Source organism: Takifugu flavidus, chromosome 16 (assembly GCF_003711565.1).
Source record: "Takifugu flavidus isolate HTHZ2018 chromosome 16, ASM371156v2, whole genome shotgun sequence".
Taxonomy (NCBI): Eukaryota; Metazoa; Chordata; class Actinopteri; order Tetraodontiformes; family Tetraodontidae; genus Takifugu; species Takifugu flavidus.
This window is the reverse complement of record NC_079535.1, coordinates 4,274,267-4,297,432: the sequence shown is the minus strand read 5'-3', so window position 1 is coordinate 4,297,432 and position 23,166 is coordinate 4,274,267. Positions and strand designations below refer to the sequence as shown.

General features: G+C 48.9%; 1 protein-coding gene across 1 annotated transcript in view; it reads left to right on the top strand.

Annotated features, from left to right (window-relative positions):
• grin3ba (glutamate receptor, ionotropic, N-methyl-D-aspartate 3Ba) overlaps positions 1 to 23,166 on the top strand; it is a 51,004-nt gene that overhangs the window by 5,769 nt on the left and 22,069 nt on the right. The window contains exon 2 of the mRNA XM_057059347.1: positions 20,611 to 21,302. Within this exon, the coding sequence (XP_056915327.1) occupies positions 20,611 to 21,302 (692 nt within the window). The remainder of the gene's footprint in view (positions 1 to 20,610; positions 21,303 to 23,166) is intronic.

The following is a 23,166-nucleotide window of genomic DNA, read 5'->3' as shown; positions in this document are numbered from 1 at the left end:
TAAGCAAAATGAAGATTAGCGTGGTAAAAAACTCAATTTGCGACTTTGAATGAAATTACATTTTAATCCACTGTGGCTCTGGGCTAGCCCTGCTCTCAGAGGACGCACACACACACACACACACACATACACAGACACACACCTGCGCTCTCACGCTGGAGAAGCATGTGCACACGCCTGCATACGTGAACATACGCTCGTTCAGCTGGCTGTTCTGTGCTTACTAAAGGATATTAAGCCTAATGAGGCTTTGCGAGGCCGTGGCGCCTTCAGTGTTTTCTGATGAGGGGATTTGCGCGTCGACCACAACGGAATAAACCAGTTGAAAGAGATGGACAGAAGTTGTGCCGAGCCAGAGCCGCAGGCGAAGCGACAGTTTGCCACTTAACGCAAGCAGCTCCGAGCTTTTTCCTTTATTGGCGCAATGATGACAGTTCAGGCCCGTCTTGACGTTGCCAGATTAATTGAGCAGAAACGGAGCGCCGTGTCAGCCCGTGAGGACCGTGGGCCTTTTTTGGAGCGCCTCAACGTGGCGTCTGAGTTAGTGTTTGGCTTGGTTTTCTGCCTCTGGTAACACAAACGTCACCAGTAACTTCACGAAACCACTGCGTTATTTCCCCACGGAGCCGCAGGGGGAGAACAGTGATAGAGTCCAGCGATGAGGAAGAATGGGAATTTAGAGGGATCGGGGAGATGGGCCTGGATCAAAGACAGCGGGATGAGGGAAGAAAGAGGGAATAGTGGAAGGATGGAGCAGGAGAGTGGGAGGAAAAATGGGAGGAAAGTGGTGGCAGGAATATGAGGTTTGAGTGTGTAGATGGCGCTGGGGACGGGGGGGGGGGGGGACTTGCCGCTACCTCCTGCAGCTCCCTCAGGTGAACAAAGCCAGATGGGAAATGAAATCCGTTCAGCATGTGTGGCTTTTCCCCGTCCCGGGGGAGATTTCTTGACCACATACCTGAAACCCCTCGGTGCAGATGTTCTCTGGTGATGCTCCTCAGCTCGTTTCTGAGGTTCAGACCACCTGTGCTGTCACCTGTCTGGTTAAATCACTCTGGTACACGTGCTGCCATGTTGTGATGATGTCATTTACAGCTACAAGCTGGAATCAGTGTCATATTGGAGAATGTGGATTACTGCCCCCTGTGGTGTGGAGTAGTACTGCCATCACAGGAGCAGAAGGTCCAATTATTAGCTGTCTGTGATGCAAGTTAATGCTACAGGATGTCCCCTCCAATGGAACTCTGTCAGGCTCATGTGTGAAAATGTTGGAAAAGAGGAAGATGGAAAAGATAATGAGGGATAAACGAGAGGACGGCTGACAGGAAGCCATGTTTTCTCTTCTGTGGAGGAACGTGATGGAGGGAGTTTTATCTAAACCGTGTTCATTAGAGGATTACTGAGTGATAATTTCAAACTGTCTGCGACTGACAAACAGCCCACACGTGCACATCCGCATAGATAAGCCAACGCACGTGCACAAGCAAGGTCTGATGCACGCAAGCAATGTGCTCATTTAGATCATTTTTCTCCAAAAAGCAATGGCAAATGCAGACATGCAGACTTTTGGCTTTCTGTGCATGGTGCTGGTTCACGACAGTTGTTTATACATGTGCATTAATGGGATTTTGCATTAATGTGACCAAGAAATGTGACCAGCTGGGCTTCAGTGATAAGGGCCGACTGGGAGGGCGCACACACACACACCGAGGCTCCCACAGGTCACAGGTGAAAGACGAGCAGATGGGGAAGGCAAGACGGGCGAGAGAAGGTGACAGAGGCATGTGCTGGTAGGAGATTAAGCAGATGTTGGCAGATGGCCGGCGGACGTGGACCAGCGACGGTACGCACACACGAGGGTGAGGTCGGAGTTGAACCGGTGAAGGGAAACACCCATAAATAGACTTGAAATGTAAGTAATGGAGGATGAGAGGACAATGGAAGGTGCAGAATGGCGCAGTACGGCAGGTAGATGAGTGAGCGATTAAGACGGGATGAAAGAGAGACCAAAGAAATCAAAGTAAATGGAGTAAACTGATGAGGATGCAGAGGTGGAGGGGCTGAAAGTGACAGAGCAGAAAATCTGGGTGGACCTGAGAGGCATGTCTGATGGAAACTTAAATATGGCGGACCCCCGAGGTAGCTTCTGTCTTCTGTCTTGGATATCTATGTGGCAAGCTGGCAGGAAATGGGGCTTGATTTAAAGCCCATCTGGAACGGGCACCAGCACCACCTGCCTTCACTGGGAGGCTGCCCGAACGTCGGCAGAAACAGGCCACCAGCGGCAGGCACGCGAACACATGTCATTCGCATCAGCTACACGTGTAGAGGAGCAGACGGTTTGCCCTTATTTGGCCCACAGGCTGGTCGTCACACCTCACATCAGTTTTGCATGCAGATGCTAACCTACTGCCCAAAATATAAGAGCGAAGTGAGCGATGGAGGGTGTCAGAGCCTCATCGAAGACTAAACCTCTTCTCTGCTGAGGTGCATCAATCAAAAGGAGAGGATAACTAAGAATTATGGCCTCCTGTAGACATCAAAGACTTTATTTCATCAAAGTGTACGAATTTTTTTAATGCACCGCCAGAGACTCGCTGCCATCTTTGTTGCCGAATGATGACTTTCATTTTTCTTCTATTCTCTCTATTAATCTCTACCCTTCATTATGGGATGTCATTGTCTCACCTACTCTTCAACAGTGTCTCATTGGTCTTTCGTGCGATGCGACCTTGAGAAGACCTTGAAATTAAGCACTATCCTGTCGTTTTCTGGACGCTGACCTTCAAATCAAGACTGTAGCAGCCGCTAGGTTGTTAGCATGGAAAAATAGCAGTGGACGTAGCTTCTGCTGGTTATTTGGTGTGTTTTTTTTGTAGGTTTATTGTGACAGATTATATTTTGGTCACACTTGCTTGTTTACCTGTATATAAACACGTATTGGAAAACGTCCTCCGAGACCTGATTTATGGATGTTTTTCTGCAGTGGATATGAGGGATAATGACACCTTCATAAAGGAACTGAGTTATTACGCCTTAGATTGCGTCTGAATTTTGCAACCAGGATGGCACTAAAGCTTTTAGTACCTAAACACATTTTGATGGCCTTTTTCTTTCATGCGCCTTTCCCGCTCCCCCCTCCACGTCTCCATGCAGTTGGTAAAACTCTGTTGACAGTCTCCAACACCAGCCTGGCCTCGGAAACGGCGTGTTAGCATACAGTTCTAGCTTTGAATTGGATGTTTTGCTTTGATCTTTTTTTTTGCAAGCTGCTTTGTTCTTCCTGCTTTGTAGGAATTGATAAAGGAAAAGGGTCCCTGATGCAGGACTTCACTTTGGCTGTTGCTTAAGTTTTCTGTCCAGAAAAGTTCCTATTTTGTGCATCTCACTGGCACATCGATAGGCTAACGTCTCTCCGGATGTCTTCTTTTGCTCAGTGGAATCTGGTGTCCAAAGAACCTGCAGAGTTTAAATCCACAGCCCGTGTTTGTACCCTGTCCTGACTCTACGGGCCTGCTCTCTGCTTGGGCACCTCGATGTCAGCCTCTTTGATGGCAGCTCCACGGGGGCTGGGATCCTTTCTTTCTCCTTATTACTTCACGTCCTCTGATGTCTCAGCTCGGCAGCTCCCTCCTGAGGGCGTCCTCCTGATGAATCCACGGATACACCTCGTTTAATTCAGGAATGTGACTCTCACGATCACACAGATCCTCCGGCGCATTTTGAGTAGTCTGACTTGAGATCGGTGGGACCTAAACTCCAGACATACTGCACCACCGGCCTGTGTGTATCAAATAGGTTTGGGACATCAGTATATCTCAGTATATTGAGTATTGGCCATCATCCAGCGGCGCTTTAATGCGGCGATATTAACGTCTCAACAGTCACTCTTCTGATTAAAATTGACGATGGCGGCCTGTGGAAGTGGTCGCAGCCCCACGCAGTACACAGATATACAGCTGCAGATGTGATAATAAATAAAGTTGTGCTTGTTTGACAAACCGCGCACTCATAAGTGACTGTCAAAGCTCGGCACGCCGCACACGTGTGGGTGAGCACACTCAGTCAGATTGTTTCCTGAGCCATCCATCAAACCGCAGGGGCTGTCCTTTGCCGGGATGTCTTCGTTATCTTCCCTCCTTTGCCTTTTCTACCATTCTCTCTCCATCCTGACCTCCGTCCCAGCCGCCCGCGTGGGCGCAGCGGCGCGGAACGGCGGATAAACCCGAGCAATATCTCAAGCTGAGTGCCGACGCCGAAGACATAAAGATGATCGGATACTCTTGCGCCACAACGAACCCGTGAGAAGAATTTGACGCGGACAGGAGGCGAGGCAGCCGGGGAGTAAATGAGGCAAGGTGACAACAAATGAGAGCTTAAGGGCGAAGAGACACAAAAAGAGAAGAAGAGGCAGCATAATAAAGAGCAGAAAAGTGTGATAGGAAGACGAGGAATGAGATGTGATCGGTTTTCTTTCCTCATTGCCCTTCAAAGACAAGGAGCGAGTGTCCTCCCTGTAGCAGCACGGTCCTTCTCCTTATCTCATGCCAAGTCATACAGGTGAACGCAGCAATATTTCAGCCTAATTCAGGTCTCTGGCATCAAAGCACCTTCCAACTTTCCCCACTTCTTTTTAAAAAGAACTGAAAGACGACGCCAACGTGCAACAAATGTGCTTTTCCTATGAGATTCGGGTGGATATAAATGTGCGTTTTCGAGTGGCAGAACGAGACGTGGAATTCCCTCAGGTGTGCAGAACGTGCCTTAATTGAGGCAAATGGAACGTGCAGAGAGCTGAAGCTTCTAAAGGTTGTTTTGTTTTCAGTTCAAGAGCAGCGGAGCCAGTCAGGCTGTTTCTTCTCCGGGTAATGTCACACTGTCAAGAGGAACCGTTGTCGAGGCGCTCTGGTGGAACCGTCTGGTCGACTGGTCTTTTTCAGCCTGGGATAAGGGACAAAATGGTTGGTTGGGAAAATATTTTCATGGCAGCATAAAAAGATCTGTCAGGGATAAAAGTACCGTTTCCTCGGTGATGTGAAGAAAAGAAAAACATCAAAGCAGTTTTGCTTTACATTTCAGCATGGCTTCATACATTAAAGTTTGTAGGCAACTACAGATGTTCAGATAATTAAATTCTTATTTAAATTAGTTCTGTTTGTCTCCTCCAGGCCGCTGTAGAAACATAAGCTGTATCAGTATTCACATGAATAAATAATAAGTGAACACACAGCACGATTGATATGCTCAGGATAACATGTCAGGGTTACTGTTACATTTAATGTCTAACGGTAGATTAGCAGAAATCTCACCTTTAACAGTGCAGACATTTCCGTCTGCTAATACAATTCACACCTTCTTAACTGTCCAGGAAGGGCCTCGGGCGGCTGAGCCAGAACACCATTAGCTTCTGATCAATCAGTGCCTGGTTTCTAATAGCATTCTTGTGCCAAAATGCTACAGCACATTATGGATGCTGGTCCCCGGACCCGCAGCAAGCCTGAACGCTTGAATACTCGATTCTGCTGCAGGCCACGAAAACAAAACCAAGCATTAAAATTATAATGCAGTGTTTCCAATGCTTGGTGACGGATTCTTTTATTCCGCGCAGCCAGTGGTGTAAATTTTACACCCGACGGAAAGAAAGTTAAAGTTATGACTCAGCAAACCATCCTTTTTACATCCCAGCTGCTTCTCCGACAGACTTTGCTCGGGGGTGGTAATTTTGAAAATGGCAGCATGTTATGGCCTAAACGACAACCGCCAGCCTCATTAGCTGTATGGCAGATACAACAGGACGCCCCAGCCCGCCCGTTCCCTCCTCCCAGTCAGACCAGCAGCAGTGCTGGGCCACAGGTCGCCTGCCAAAGCTGCCCCGGCGGCCGCAGCGCTCTGCCAAATGTATTGTCTCTGTGTCTTTGTTGTGATGTCTGATGTGAAAAATGCTTTTGTGCGGTGTCTTTGCACATTTGCTGCTCGGGCTTGTGGGTTTTGGATGCCGCTGCTGTCTTCTTTTGGCCGTGCAAATAGACGAGGAGGGTCCAAGTTGGTGAGACGCCTCGTTTTTAAGGAAACACAGAATGAGCGATGTGACGACACAAGAACTTCTGTTTTTTTGCAGCACTTGAAGGATGCAGCATTTCATTATTCATCTTTACCAATAGTGTCACGTCAGAAAATGCTGGCAAAAACACCAGAAACGTCAAATTCATTTCAGCATTTGTCAAAGTGAAAAACGGGACCATTTTTTTGCTTAAGCTACAGAGAGGTGAGGTACTATATGCCCAATTAAAAGTATTTCACCCTCAACTTTCTGCATCTTTTGGCAGTTTTCATTGTTTCGCTGTAGCACATCTGCTTCTGTGTTTAACACAGATATGTAGCATAATGCTATCTTCCTGTGAATTAGCCTAGTTAATCCACTCTAATCTAGATTCGTAGTTTTCATCTCTCTTCTGCAATCTTAGCAAGGATTTAGTTTGCGGTTAGATCTTAAACCCAGTTAATGAATATAATCCTGAGCACATTTGTCTGCTGAACCAGAACGCTTGTCCGCATATGCTAGCTGCCTTTGAGCCTCACACATTAGCGCCGGATTGGCAACTTTGCAAAAAAAAGTGTTTCTTTGAACAAGCTGTTCCTTCAACATGAACCTTAAACCAATCAGTCATAGAAAACTTAAAATTAATAGAGCGACAGGGAGGCCACCCTGAATGTGGTTCCATTGTGCTCGAGCCTGTGACGCTGTGTTTTCAGAGTGCTGGTCAATTCTACGTCCTCGCTGGCACTTAAAAAGGATGAGATATCGATCTGCACAGGCACAACTTATTTTCCTGCTTTGCGTAAATCAGGTTGTGATTGACGTGTCCCAGACCTGGAGCCGTCCATCCCCATCGACTGATTTGTCCAATGTGGAGTCCTGCTTTTGTCAGGCAGCTGCAGCGGTAACCCAGCTTTCATATTAACCGCGGCCCCGTCCTCCAGCGTCTCCATCGATAGCGAGCATTCTCTAAGACATCAAAACATCCCACAACAAAAGGTTTGGAAGGGACGGATGGACAAGGGAGATATGCAAAGGCTTTAGCATAGGAGGCATAGAGAGGAAGAGGGTGGATGAGAGAGGGGCAGGGACATGCTTTGTCTTTCCTGGCACAGGCTGCAAACACGGCGTCCACAAGACTGGAGACACACCAGAGATGGAGCCACGTGCGGCACACAGCAATAACACTTTTGTTGTTGTATGAGGTTTTATGGTCTCAGCGGAACCGAGATGTGGACACATTTGCATAAGTAGATACAACACATGCGGACCCAGCAGCCAGTGGCGATGGTAAACCAGATAACAGCTCTCACTCTCCCTGTCCCTAAAAACAAACCCTTTTGTTCGACTTTATTTACTGCTCAGGCAGGTAAAACTGCAGAACTTCAGCTGGATGTTTGCTGAGGAAACAGCCAGATGGCGCCAGATCTGACTACCCACTTGCAGCCGGGGTCTAATGGCGGTTTCCGCCTGCTAAAAGCTTCTGTTTTCCCACCAATCTTGCTCCAGGAGAATGTTAGCTGTCTCCTCAATGAGGTCAAATTAAACCTCTAGCTTGCTGCTGTGTGACAGATTCAGTTGCCTGACCAAATATCTCCAACTGCTCTTGTCAGGGTTCCTCCTGCCGAGATTTCAGACAGCGTTTGACCTGCTGTCAGCAAACTGTTGGGCACTTCCATCTTCAAATGATTCCATTCATCCAAGTCCTGACAGGAAGTGCTGGAGTGTGAGCCCATGACTTTGGCTCCTGTTTACTTGGCCTTGTTTCCATATTTGCAGTGCGGCTAACATTTTCAGCTGCTCCTCTGCTCCGCTCACCCCGCAGTGTCAGCTTCTGTTAGTTCTCGCTCCTGCCTCCTGCACCCCTGAAGGTTAGGGGTGAAGGCAGTGTTTTGGCAGGATCAAGCATCTGCAGAGGAAGGAAGCAGAATATAAAGAAGAGAAGAGAAGAGGAGGAAGAGATGAGAAGTTGAGGGAGAGATTCTGCAGTGACTACGTTCCAGTAGCCATATTTCATTTTTATGGCTTCAATCAAATGTCCTTGAAGGCTAAATTCACTCTTATCCAGCCTTCGTGTGCTGGCTGGAAGGCTGGGATTCCTTTAAGTGGAAAACCTCTGCTGCACCTGTGTGTACGGACTTTAACGACTGCCGATCGATTAATGCACTTTATTACCAAAGTCTGCCTTTGTAATTAATACTGCTTTATTTAGGAAGGAATAAGACCTCATCATTGACTCCCTCTGCGAGAAAAACTGCACAGTGTAGAAAGATAAGAATAAATGTGGGCGTGTGTGTATGTGTGTTTGTTCATGATACAGAGTGAGGACCAAAGAAGGCTGCTTGAGGATTCAGGTTTGGTTTTAGGGTTAAAGTTGGGTTGATGTTTACAGTAAGAGGCATTATGTCTATGAAGGGCCTTACAAAGATATAACTACGAGTGTGCATGTGTGCATGTGCGCACGCGTGTGTGGTCAAAGGCACTTTTTTTTTAGTTAAGAGGAATAATTCCAACTGTCAAATCTCAACTCGGCACTGTGTGTGTGTGTGTGTGTATTTATGTATGTGTGTGTGTGTGTTTCCATTTTTCTTTTTCTCATTATGCCTTCTTTTCTCCCATTACTATTCCTCCATCTCTCTCTGGTTCCTCTCCATTTGATTACACCTTCCATTTCCTCTAACCTCTGCTTCTTGGTCTATCCATTCAGCCTTATTCTCCATTCATGCTTTTACAACCCCCCCCCCCCCCACCACCACCACCACCACCACCACCACCCCCTTCTTCTCCTATTTCCACCTGTATGGGATGGCTGTTCACAACCATCAAACTTAGCGGTTGTAATACCGCGAGCGGAGTTATTTAGCCCCTCTGTGGCAGGAAGGGAAATGAAATCACTGCTGTTGCTCTGTTTGTGTGCTCATGTATGTGTGTTTTTCTTTTCATCCCCCTTTAGTGTCTCTCATCCATTTACGAGACCCCCGCCGCAGGGCTATTTTTATCCAAATGCCACCTTCTCACTGGCCTGTAACACCCAGCTGCCAGACGTTCACTTAGGCAGAAATTCTATATCATGATTGCAAGAATGATGATGTTCATCTCTCCCTCTCTCTCTCTCTCTTCTCTCTCTCTCTCTCTCTCTCTCTCTCTCTCTCTCTCTCTCTCTCTCTCTGTTTCGACAAATATTTGCTGCATGGCCATGAAATCCTAACGATGCTGGGCTGCGAGGGAGACATTTATATTTTATAATGAAACATTTCAACCTTTTTGTCATAAAGATGTTGGAGATGTTAGAGATGGAAAGCTGCATTTACACGTTTAATTCCTCCCGTAAACCTCAGCAGCACCGTTTTCACAGTTTTTCCACCCCTGATGCTCACAGAAACGAGCTGATTTTAGCCTCTAGCCCCATGTTTGAGTTATTATATTCCATTCAAAGTGATTCACACACAGCTGGAAACGTTCCACGCCGGTCAGAGTCTCACAAACCTGCTGGTTTGGTGAAAGCCTGTTGGAGGAATTGGTTTGGATTTAGCAGGGAAAAGGTGTTTTTTTGTTAATCCAAAGCTACCGTCACGCTGCTGTAGCCTTTTTTGTCAAACGCGGCGTGATTGTGGTTGGATGGGTGTCACGGCTGCCTGAGGTCAGTGTGGATGACGGCTGAATTACAGGAGGCTAAAAAAAATATTCACCGACCATCTGACAGACGCAGACCTATTTTCTGTGCTCACAGTCCTGCTTTAGCCTCGTTAGCTTCTCTGATGCATCGTTCTGCTCAGTCGGACGCGTTGTTATATTCTGTCATTTCGTGTCACCGTTTTCAAAAGTAACCACGATGTTGGTCTGGATGTCAGCAACGTTTTTGTCAAATTTGAAGAACAACTGCTCTTAAATGGCTAACACAATGAGCATAGCGCAGTCTTTCAGCTGGCTGCAGGAAAATGCGGCAGCGTTGCAACATTCTGCACCACAGCCGCCGTCCCAGAGGAGAGCAGGACGAGGTTTTGTGGCCGAACCTTTGTGAATCATATTTCATTGCTTTGTTTTGATGTTGGTGGGCCGCCACCGTGTGATGCTAGAGCGCAGCCCTGTATTATGAGGCTGTCTCCAGAAGCCCCAAAGGTCATTTGTGCAAGCAGCTTATGGTGACCTACACTCTGGTTTCTGACCCGCGCACAGATGCAGCTAAACACCTTCTCTAGGACGGTCCCTGGAAATGCTTCAGCCTAGAAACCCAATATTAAGTGGTCGCCCGGGAGGCTAGCAGCTAATCTCAGATTTATTTGACATTTGATTCAACTATTTACAGAAAAACGGAGAAGAGCTGATGTTCTGAGAGCCGAATTTCCTGTTGATTTGCTGAAGGCTGGGCATCGGCTGAGGGCTTTCTCTGACGTTCCAGAATGACAGATGTGTGAAGATCTGCTCTCTAAATGTCATTTTATCCCCTGGCGATCTATCAAAACCTCTCTCCTATAAGGGTGCGGTTTTCTCTCTCCTTATCTGTCAGACGGCTAATCTGATTTTAAAGGTGTTCTGAAATGCTACACTAGCCACCAGTGTTCCCATTTAACTCCCAATAATGTTCCCATGGCGCTCTCCTCTGCTCACTAAGAAAAAGAGGGACACATCTGCTGAAGACATTGATTTTTTTCCCACCTTCTCCCTCGCACATCGACCCGCCACCGCTGCCAAACACCTTTTTCCTCTTCCAGCAGCCTCCCTGCAAATGTAAGGTGCAGCAGCGGGGGACAGATGAAGGGGAGCAGGGGTGGCGGCGGCGGTAGGGGGTGTCAGGGATGTACGTGGAATGAGAGCAAGATGCATATATCAGGAGGAGGATTTGAGTGTGAAATCATGTTATGGTATTTGGCAACCGCGAGCCTGGGGAGGAGCAGCTGACAGGAAGTAGAATTCTAATCTGTGCTCCCATATCCCGACCGCAAGAGCAGCGATTATACGATTATGAACTGTTGCTCAAGTGCCACCGTTCCGGATGGTCATGTGGTCTCCCGGACGGGGCATCGATTTCACGCTAACATTCTCTCGTAAGCTAACCTGAACATCAAAGAAACGTCTCGGATGGAAGGAAGAGCGGCCAATCGTTGGCGTATAACGTGTCGTCGACGCGGGGCTGGCGTCGCTTAGTCACACAAACGCACCACGTGGACGCAGCCATCCTGCCATCTGCTATTTATTATTTTGTTATTCCCTGTTTTCTGCAACTAATATTAATTATTCATCAAATCTGGTGGCTCACAAATATCATTCCGGGAGATTAATATGAAATTCATCTGTCGCATTCGTGCGCTGATGCCTTCGGTGCAGCCGACGCGGAGCGATCGGCCTGTTTGCTATGCAGGAAAAGCCAAAGACCCAAACTCCAGTTAATTAAACATTAAGCATTAATCAAAATGACATCGTTAATCTCGACTCGATTATCTGTGATATTTTGTAAATGGTGTGTTCCTCCGCAGGCATGCTGGGTGGAACAGTGTGAAGCCCGCGTGTGTGACGGGGCGCCAATAAGGCGGCGTCCCGCGCTCTTTCATGGCCTTTACTTGTTTCAATCAACATCAATCAATACTTTCATTCTTCATCTTCATTGAGATCGGATCAGCTGCCTCAGGAGGGGGGACGTTCACACACCAGCGGATATTAACAGGGTCACACATCACTGTAGGACCCCTGACAGGCTCAGGCGCTCCACAAAGCCCCTCCCCCGCGTCAGATCCCGCGCACGCCATCTTCTCGTGAACCTAAACTTGGGGCGACGTTGTCGGGTGCTGAACTCCGAGCTGGCATTTACAGAAAGATTATGGCGCTCTCTTTTCCATTTTCTCATCGCAGGGTTTTGGGGAGAGCGGGACCACATCTCTGAGGCCAGTCTGGGTCTTATCGGCAGCCGAATTCGCCTTTCAGCGTCTGCATGCGCACGCTCTCGCACACGCTTGTCCCACTCCAGCGTGATGAGTTTTTTTTTCCCGTACATTCTGAACTTCAAAGACCGCCGTTCTGTGGGACATAAATGACCCCAGACGCCTCATTACTGGCGTGAGCATCTGCGTATGAACGCCCCGCCGCACACATGTGGCGTCTCCGAAACCATGAAGTTATCATTCAGTCCCGTTGTTTTGCCCTCCGCTCATACGCCAGTTGCCCTTTCTGCGTTTTTGACAACTCCAATTAGGACCCCTGGTCGGACGAGCTAATGTCAAATAAGTGATTAAGAACTGATGCAGAGATTTGGCCCATTTATTTAATGAGAAAATTAATGCTAAAGATGAGGTAGCGGGGGGCCGTATTAGCTGTGTCTTCAGCTCCGAGGAAAGAGACCACGTTCCAAACAATGTTTGAGACAGTTGTAATGAGTTGGGGAGGTTGTCTTGGCTCTGAGCCCTGTGGAATCTGCCAGAACATTTTTATCTTCCAGACACAACATAGCATCACAGACCACATCTGCGCTCTCTGGGCGCTAATCAGAGAATATGCTAATTAGTTGGATTAGAAAACAGGACAGAAAACAAACAGCTGTCAAGGATCCTTATGGGGATCAAATATCTGTAAGTTCTTTATGTATGGCTCTGTGGTAGCACTGTAACCTCACCATACGAAGGTGTTGGGTTCTAAGGTCTCCCTCCTTTCTGTTTAGTTAGCCCACAAGCTGCTACGATTCCCCCGTGGCCAGAAACATACTAGGCTAATAACTTGACCAGGTCAAAGACAGCAGGTGAAGATCTGGATCTGAGCTCCTCAGAGAAGGCCTGGATGCAGAAGCGTAGCTTACATCACGGTGTAAAACATGTACAGGTGGTCTTCAAGGTGAGCTCTTCCGTCTCTCTCATCGACCGGCGGGTCAATTGGCGCCGTTTGTCGCGTGCCATGGGTCCCGATGCATCAATGAATGGAACCGGGCGCTTGCCGTATTTCCTGTGTGTGTGTGTGTGTGTTTGTGTGTGTGTGAGAGTGTGTGTGTGTGTGTTATGCTGTTGTTGTGAAAAGAACTGGAGCAGTGGAATATTATATTTAAATAAACAGTGCCTGCAGTTTCTTAAAGGTCGCGCAAATACGGAGAGGTTGGTGGAAATATTTAGATCCAAATGACTAATGGCGTGTTTGCTAACTCGGTGGCTGTTAAAAGCAAAGTTTTTTGCTAATTTAATCTGTATCACTTTGTCCCCAGAGGATGTTGAGTACACCACATTAGCAGTGGGGAAACACTCTTTCTTTAATAGATTCCATCAGTGAAGGTGTCTAAAGAACACGAGCTCCACTTTCAGTGTATTTTTAAGAGGTGCAAAGGTCAGTTGTTGTTTATTTAACCTCGGTGAACCTTCCGTGACCGTGGATTCAACTTTAGTCGTGCCTGAGCGCTACCCCTCCCCCTAATAGAGCGAAGAGTTGAGCTACCTGCAACCAAAAAAAGACTGTTTGTGATTATCCAAAGGAAAAAAACAGATAGAGCATTTTCCTCCAGAGAGAGATTTGCTGCACTCGACAGCCTCGAGTGCCGTTGTTTATGGTTTGTAGTTGAGGCTCTGATGAAAGACATAGGAGGGATGCAAATAATCATATTTGTTGCAGCTCAACAGCTGGCAGTCGAGAGGAGTCGTTTGGATCCTGCAATATGCTTTTTTCAGCCCCGTCATTGCATATTTTTCTTTTAAATTGCAGAACATATGTCGTATCTTTAATGATACAAGGTTCCACTTTGCAGCTTTCCTGATGATGAAAGTGTGTAAAAAAAAAACGGTTAAAGGAGCCCCCAGCGAGCGACAATCTGTAGTCTATAGTAAATGCACCAGAACTGGAGGCGTTAGCTTCCTGCTGGGTAATGGCTGCGCGACAGCTACGAGAGGTCACGCTGTGGCTGTCACTCTCACAACGGACTCGGTTGTACCCAAAGTATCTGACATTTGATCCACACTCTCCCGTATGACGCCCTGAGTTTACTTAGACAAGGGTTGACAAAAATGTCAAGTTTATTGTAACTGTGGCGCCGGCAGCTGCCGTTTTCCATCCCGACTCACCTCAAACGGCCCCTCAGTCGATGGAAGCCGCCTTTTTTTAAGACACCCTTGATTCGGATCAGAGCCCGACACTCTTTTATTCACTCCCCGTCTCCCTCGCTCTCCCCCCGCCTCTAATTAGCCCCTTTATGCTCGCTCGTGCACTTGAAATCATTCACTCAATTCGGCGGCCTGCCTCTCCATCCCTCTGTCATCTCTCCGTTATAGAGACGGATGAAAAGAGGATATTGGAGAGTCTGGGCGGAGAACTCGGCTGATAGGCTGCATCACGGCAGGTCATTTACTCAGAGCGAGCCCATCTATTCTGGAGCCCGCGCATGCTAACCGACACACGGGCCTTCGAGTGCCCCCAGACGACTTCCATTTGTGTTATTTCAAACCCGGGAAGTCTGGTTTCCGCATCCATCACTGGTTCAGAGGTGTTTTCTCACCTGTTGGTGGAAACCTCTGTACATTCACCCAAAGCTCCAGATGCCTCATTACCAGCCTGTGAATCCACCACCGGGGCGCTGAGAATAAATCCGTCCGCGCTGTCGTGGCCCCTGTGGGCTGACACCGCGCCCGGAATGCTGCTATCATTTCCCCATAACTAAATAATGCTGCCATTTCATCTGTCGAGCCGCCTCTCGGTCAAACTCGAGCCCAGAATGACGCCATTATCTCCCCAGCCCCACGCTGTCCAAACAGCTCATTCTGCCCCGTATGATGGCGTGATTACCGCCTTTGCTGGAGGACAGGTTAGCGAGTCGGGGAGGCCGAGAGATAAAACGGGGGCTGCAGGAGAGGAGAGAGTTATGAAAGAGAAAAATATGGCAGTGGAAAGAAGGCAGAGGGCGACGGCGGAGGAGCGAGCACCTACTCTCTTATTGACAGATGTGCGGCGTAATCAGAACACGGCGTTGCGCGCGGCGCTAGGTGGATGGATGAGTCAGGGAGGAAAATGCGATTACAGTGGCAATCATAATTCAGATTAGCATGCTCCTGTACCTCTCTCCACGGTTCAACACCGGAATCAATCACCATCGTTTCCAGTGCGCCGCCTCGCGTCGCACACGGCGCCGCATCAAGGAAAACACAAATACTCTCGCCGGCAAAGAAAACAACGCTGCCTATTGAGCAAGGACAACAATCACTCTCTTTAATAAATAACAGCAGCTATTACAGTCATAAATAGCGCGGGGGCCAGAGGCTGTTTATGGGGGGAGGATGATACATGAATCCATTCAGCATATTTCTGCTGCAGGCTTCTATCTCTGCAGAAGTGGGGGGGGGGGGATCAAAGGAGCTCCAGACAAAAGAGGTGCAGATGCAGCGTGCTGAGATGACAGCGGCGCACTTAGTGCTAACACCGGCTGACTCCAGACCTGCCTGACCAGTCATTCACAGACTCCCACCGCCTGATCGTTACTGATGACATCGGGGCAATCGCAGGCCGGTTGGGGTGGGGGGGGGGGGTCATTAAATCAGAAACAGTCAGCTGATGAGGAAAGTCTGCGTCGGATTGTTTCCGCCACGTTAGCGCAGTTTGATACGCCTGCTGTTTGATTGGGTGGCGTGACGGGAAATAACGCCCCGTCTCCCCGCTGTGAGCCCGCCGCGGCGCTCGCTTTGCTTACCTGTCACACGTGTGTTTGCAGCGCGACAGCAGGCCTCCGGGAGGAAAATGATGACTCTGTGCTCTGAGTTTTAATTGAATTGATTTAAAGCCGTGCTGAGAACAATATTACATTGATTTTCTGTTAATTACCGGGATTCGCGTCGGCACAGTTGCGCGCTAAAGCAGTCTTCGCAGACCGCCAAATGCCGTGCTCACATTTTATTTTAGTGGTAATTGCACGTCCACGTTGCTCCGGTTGGTTGGACACCAATATGCAAAATGGGCGAATCCCATTTTCTCCGGGCCGTCTCACCTGTTCATGGACTCCGAGGAAGAGAATCCTGTGATATAGATTTGCCGTGATGGTTTCACTGCATGTTCCCGCTGTACCTTTCCTGGTGGCAGGGAAATGAACAAGGTACTTATGGCAAATGGACTCACATTTGGACCGCCAGCCGTCACCGAATTGCCTCGGAGACGAGCAGCTGAAGCATCAGGCAACTGGTTGAATGCAATCAAGAATCATTCTTAGTGTGTTAGACACGCTGTCCCGCAACCGTGGGAGTCGGATCCAATCCAGAGATGTGGCTCCACCTCCACCATTGCTAATACCGAGTGTCTCTCAGCTAACTGGCTGCCGTGCTGGGCTAACCAGTCATTCGCCGCGCTGTTATTGCAGCCTGCCACATGCGTGCTGCTAGCGAGGCCGAGCGAGGCCGAGCGAGCTGCGTTTACCGCTGGGGACGGGAAGAAATTAGAGGAAAATCAAACAATGTGATTTGCATGTAATTACACAACAGCGACAGCCTGACAGCACGGTTAGCCTCCGTCTGGTCACCTAAAGAGCTCTCCTCAGCGTTGCATCATTAACTGTGCAAACAAATCCGAGCGCCTAATTTAATCAGGGCTCTAGATTTGGGCCGTGCGCGGGGGGAACTCACTCATTCAACAGTTTCTCTGTTTGTTTTACATGAGCTGAAGCGAAGCGCGGCGGCGGCGGTTGCTCCTGTTTGACACCTCTGACAGGAAAGAGGGTTAAATCACAACCGTCGGGCTGAGATGAGTTCACCGTGACATTTAGATAGTGGAAAACTTCACTCGGATGCGGGTTGTGGTGCGAAAGACAAGGCTGCCGCTGAAAGAAACACAATCCTTCCTCGGCGCTGCGCACAAACGCGCACCGTCGCCTCTCCGCTCCCTCCTCAAGTGCGGATATTAAACCAAGGCAGTGCCTCTGCTATCTCTCATCTCAAACATATATTCACGCTCGCCGTCCGCGTCTCTTTCCGTCTCCGGCTGCCTGCACCTGCTGACAATGGCGGTGAAATATGAATGTGCTCAGTGGAGTGTGTGTCTGGAGCGCTGCCCTGACCCCGAGCTTTGTTTTGGGACTGAATGGGATGCTGAACAACCGTCCAGGGGCTCAGAGGTCCACACACGGAGCGGGCCCCGAAATTATGCTGAGTGTGTGTGACTGTGTGTGTGGTGTGTGTGTGTGTGTGTGTGTGGTGTGTGTGTGTGTGCGTGTGTCACAGCCAGTTCGTCTCTCTCCAACATCAAAAACTTTCTCCTTATCCAAATTCCCACCTTCCTGCCTTCTGAGTTCCGTCTGCGCCGGCTCTGTTCTGCACCAGGAGATCTTTTCTCTCTCGCGCCTTCCAAGCGTTGCCTCTCTAACGGCTGCCTAAATAAGGAATGAGGGCTGCGCCCTATCTTTGGGATTCGACGCGCCCTTGTTGGTTTTACTTTCTCCGCGTTGCCCGAAGATCCCTCCGGGTTTGTGCTCCCGCATTCGCACCACGCTGCGTTTGTATTGTGCGGGGCTTTCTCGGTCACGCCTCGTGCTGCGCGCGTGTAGCGCGTTTGTCTGTTTTCTGAGTGCGCGGAGCCGCTTGGATCTCGGTTCAAGGCTCTTAATTTGCAGAGTTGATATTTTCTGCGGAATAACGCTGACGCTCCTCTCAGCTCTGCTTATCGCGCATCCCGACTTGAGTCTTTACAACCTGGTGCTTGCCGATGAAGCTTTTACCTGAGAGGAGAAAAAGATGATAAGAGCATGCACACAAAAACACACACACACACGCTGGAACGCACACTCCGGGGGTCCTGACAGGGTGAAAATGTGCAGTCGGCTGCTTTGAGAAAACTTCCATTACATCCCCAACCAACCTGAAAAAGATCTGAGTTCTGTAGTGAAGCTCGTTTGGGCCAGGCTGGAGGAAGCCTGTTTATTACAGCTAACGTCCCCGTGCACCTCAGCGCTGACAGGCAACTGTTTCTGTTGCTAATGGTCTGCAGATTTTGCAGGCCCGTCCTCTAAAAATAAGCCTTACAGCCTTGTTTGGAAAGGAATCCTGTTTCGATCAAGGCAGCACTCGGGCTGCCTAAAATCTTAATGAGAATCATTTTAAATTCAGATGTCCAGTAACAACAAAACTGGCCGACACCCAAGGCCCAAACAGGGAATGTCAGGAATAAATCAGCCTGACAGCCTCCGTGGATGCTTTGAAAGCACCGAGGCGAGCACACAGAAGTTCCCTGTGTTATATCTCCCTCGCCGCTGAGGAGAAACTCCAGATGACACGCTGGATTAAACTGGCCACTCATGTCTGGCCAGAGTCTCATTGTTCCCGACGCTCCAGAGCACTGCAAAGACTCCACATGACGGATTTTGTCATTGGTTGATTAGTTCAGGCTGCTCAAAGACCAAGTGGGCTCTTAAAGTGTCCATAAAGAATATTAAAACCAGTCTGGCTGGCACCGGGCGCCGAGGTCCGCCTCGGGTTGGCATTGACGCGGCTCCGGATTTGTTGTAACAATATCAAGATACAGATGTTGGGACTGAAAACTGCGCCGTCTCTTAAAAATATACAATGGGCCGCGGTGATGGGAGTACCTCGCTCATCAGAGAGGATTAAACTCCCAATTTCATATAAACCATCAATGTTTGAAATCTGCTGCATCATCCAAAGCAGCAAAGTTCTGCACAACAACAGCGATGGAAACGCTGTCGTCCACTCAGCATCGGCATCTATTTATCAGTTAAAAGTCGAAGGACCCGGGTCACTGGCTGCCTCACAGGTACGACCTGTTGGAGTACGTACTTAGAAGTGTGTTTTTCCGTCATTGAGGCGTGCTCAACAAGTACGCAACAACTGCCCCCTGTTGGTCGCTCGAAAAACATCGCCAACCAAAGTGCCCGCCTGACGTGATTTCCTACATTCCACTTTGGGTTTGTGCAGAAACTTTTGAGCGATTTCACTCGAGGCGGCTTCATTTTGTTATTAATGGACGCGTCACGACTCTGAACACAACCTTTTTTTCCAGAAGGTTCCGAGCGTCACATCTGTAACTTTAACCCAATATCTCAGCAGAATTTACTGTGACAAAGGTGGCTGCAGTTGTAACAGGCAATAACTCTCCCGGTCCGCTTTTCTGTTTAAGCAACTTTTGGTCCACTCTGGTGTTTGTCACGCCGGAAAACTCGCAGTATTTTTTCTTTAAAGTTTTCTTTAAGTCACACCAGCAGGACGCCTCCCAAATTTATGGCCCCGAACTCCTGACTTTGCAAAAAAGGCTCATATCACTTTATCTGTTACGACATCCACTTTAATTTCCGGCCAACGTCGCGCTCAGCTCTGATATACCCAAAATATAAAGGGACGGGTAACGGAAATGTCGTTGCTCCGGTCCAAAAACAGCAGCTTTGGGATGGGGTTTGAGAAGCTTCTCTTCTAGAGCTGCAAACTCATCAGCAGTTGGTTCGCGCCTATTTCACGCCACTTACGCCTGATTTAATGAGAGAAACAACACAAGCGTCATTTATCAGTTAGTCACACGTTCATAAAGCACACAGCTCCCTGGAAGCATCTTAAGAGGAGGTATAGATTTACATCCTAATTCCTCCACACGCCCTGAAGCTGTGTTTTAAAGCCTGAACTCACAAATATGCAGGATGCTGGTTCCAACCCCGCTAGCTAAATGGCTCTTAGACGGCATCAACGCCACCCTTCCTCACAGCCACTGCGTCCGGCACCTCAGACGCCGTCTGCACCCCCGGAGAGTTCAAAAGCAGAGGCCGATCCTCTCTGGTCGCCCTCGCAGGCTGGCTCACACTCGTAGCCTCTCCCAGGAGGATGAAAGCGTAAGCGGCTGCATTAATTTATCCATGTCTTCTCAGACTTCAAAAACTTTTCCCCCCTCCCTATCTTAAGGGACTCTCAGCAGAGGAACGCTCTGTTTACTCTGCGGTCCCGGTTGGGATGTTTCCCCATTTGCATAAACTTTGTGAGTTGTTACAGGACTAAATACCTGTATTTACTCCAGAAGCTCATATACGCGTTCATTTACAGATGAATCAGCGTTTTAAGCGCCAGTTTGACGCTCACCTGCGATCTCGCCTGCACTTCTTCCTGTGTGACAGGCTCAACTTTGGTCTTCCTCTCCAACCTTGCCTGGAGTGCTGATAGGATGATAAATGGACAGAAGCCCCAGAGGAAGCGGGGAGACGGTCCATCTGTGAGCTGCATTCAAGGACAACAGTGTCCATTTTGGAACAGCATGAAACAAGCCAGTGTTTTCAGCAGGGTTTTGGGGACCGCGGGCTTTTGGACGAACTGTGGATGCTACTGTTGCGTTGCCAACTGTGATGTTGCAGATTAGACGCGAATCATTGACTCCTTGTTCGTATCGGCCTCTCACCCTGAGCGAGGGCAGATGAGCAGAAGTGAGTGACTGTTTCTGATCAGCGTTGAGGTGAGATTACCGCAGCGGTCTGGAGTTCATAAAGGCCACATTTGATGCGATTGCAATGTTTGATATGCAACGCCCCCCCCACAGGTTTTCAGGCCGGCTCCATGTCGTTACCTTCGGCTTTGTTCTTGTTTTCTCTTTTCTCTCCCGCCATCAACTGTTATTTCTTTTTTCCCCCTCTCTGTCCTTTACACCAGAATGGATTCCACCTGCAGATGTCCGCTCGCGTGCCCCCCTCAACCCTTGGGAGTCTCCTGCTGGCAGTTCTGCAGGGAAAAGATGGCGACAAGGGGAGCCAGGGTGAAGGCAGCTGGGGAGGAGCGGCGGTAATCTGCCCCGGATGGGAGGAAGGTGGCGACGGGTTGCTGTCTAATTTACAGACCCACAGCGGGTCTAACTGGCATTTATGGGACATCATTAACCTTACTCGCATCTCCGAGGGAGGGGACAGGAGAGGTGAGGCCAGTGAGGAGAGGAGGGAGGATCAGAGGGAAGAGGAGGCTTTGAAGATACTCTCCACTCGTTTTCTCCGCTCCCCCTCTCCCATCTCCTCCGTCGTTCTCCTGGGCTCCGACCCCGAGTGCGTCTCATCGGTCCTACGGGCTGCTCAGCGTATGGCGCCATCGTTACCGGCGCTGCAGTGGATCATGGGATTTCCCCTGTCTCCAGATTCCCTCCATACTCTGGGAGGCCCCCTCGGACTTTTAGCCTACGGGGAGGTTGGCCGCAAGCCAATCAGCTTCTACATACGGGATGCCTTGCAGTTGATTAGCCGCGCGGTCTCTGCGGCAACCATGGTGAGGCCGGAGCTGGCTCTGATACAGAACGTGGTCAACTGTTACGAGAAGGACCGGAACGAAAGGCATTCTTCAGGACAATACCTGGCCAGGTATTTGGATGTTTAAAATAAAGCACAAGTCTTTAGCATCATCACGGTATTCCCGTAGGGGTAACTTCTCGAGCCCCTAGACGTTTTGATCTTTACATTCGGGTGATTTACAAAGTGCTGAAGATTCACCAGGTGATATACGTACGTCTGCGTGAAGGTGACGATAGATTGTTTATTTTTGATGTCCAAGCCCGACCCATAAACCATAAACACTAATGTTCACATGAACGTTTATCTTTGCATACAAAAGTTCAGAATTTCGCTGATGAAATATTGTAGGAAGTCATTTTTAAAACATTCCGTCATTGACGCAAAATACATCGTTTGTCAATGGTTTGCATCACATTCGCGTAATTAGAGCCGACTTCTCAATCTGTCACATCAGAAGAAATACATACAGTTCAGCAGTGTTGATGGTTCCTTCTCAATGCTGTAATTGGCCGATAAGTCTCCCGATTACACGCTGCTCCTATCTTGTGTTTCCAATTATCAGCAGTCTGGGCTCCAAACTGCAATTAAATTCTTCCCAACACGCCGCTAAATATCTGTATTCCTGTTACCCGTCTGAGTGACAGTTTGGCATTTTCCAGCAGACGTTCCTGGCACCGCTTGGGGCGCTGCGCGCTCCAGGTGCCGTCCTTGTCCGTCCTCTGCACCGCGGGGGGCCTGGAGCTGTCTTACCGGCGGTGACACATAGATTTTCAGACATCCGCCCCAGAGTTCCGTCTGTTGCTTTACACCTTTACCAGGAGAGGCGTGTTAAAAGCACCTCTGACAGCTTTGTGGAGGTGTGGATGTGATCTCAACAGCTCCAAATACAGACACTGAAACATATTCTACACACGTCCGCCCACAATAAGACCCTCAAATGCTTCAGAATCACGTCTAATCCATGCAGCAGGTCCCGTTCAAAGTTAAATGGTTGACATTAAAAAACATGGCACAACGTGCAAAGCGCCATTTGGCCGAGCTGCTGATGAATTGATCTGTTCAGGGAATGTCGGTTTATTGAGCTGTTTTCATACCAACGTGTCAAACTCTGCCAGGAAGTGATGCTGCTGGAACCCCTGATGGTTCCCAACAGTGTGTATTTACAGTGATTCTGACAAGTGCTGGCTAAATTCATGACCTCGACAGGCCCTCGAGCACCCCTAGATTGTACTCCATGTGAAGTGGACACAAATCTTTGGAAAATACTTCAGATCCGCACCGTCCCCCAGCCCGAGCCTGGAGTATGATCCAAATATGACGCAATATCCTCAAATTGCTGCTCACATTGTTGCATTTATTGCACCAGTGTGACCTGCAACTTTCCGTCCGCCCTCACCCGCCACTAATCAGGGTCAGGGTATCAATCCGGCACTGGGCGGGAGAGGGCAACGTAGCCTGGACGCACACTTCATGCAACTGCGCCCCGACTTTGTGGCCACTTTTCTTTTTTCATTAATACACACGGGAACGCCACATTTAGGAAGGTCTCCTCTTTTCCGTGGCTTCCCCGACTTTTGTTCCTGACCCGCGGGAAGCTGATAATAGAAGCTGTCCTATCTGACTCTGCTCACTGCTAACTTCAGGTAGACGTCTAGCCCTCCGCCGGGCTGCCTGATCGTTATCCTTCTCCAGCAACAGTCAGACATGCCACCGCTCCAGGGAACCCGGACAAAGCCGGAGGAAATGAGAGACTTCCACATGGAAAAGGCAATTAACGCCTTAATGCTCAAGGGATGGAGCAAAGAAGGCAGCAAGGGAGGGAGAGAGGGCGACCAAGAGGGAAGAGTAAAGATTCGTATAAAGCGTATGAGGATTCAAAAATGGTCCCTTATTCCCAAAAATGGATCAAAGAGAAAAAAGCACTGCAGATCAA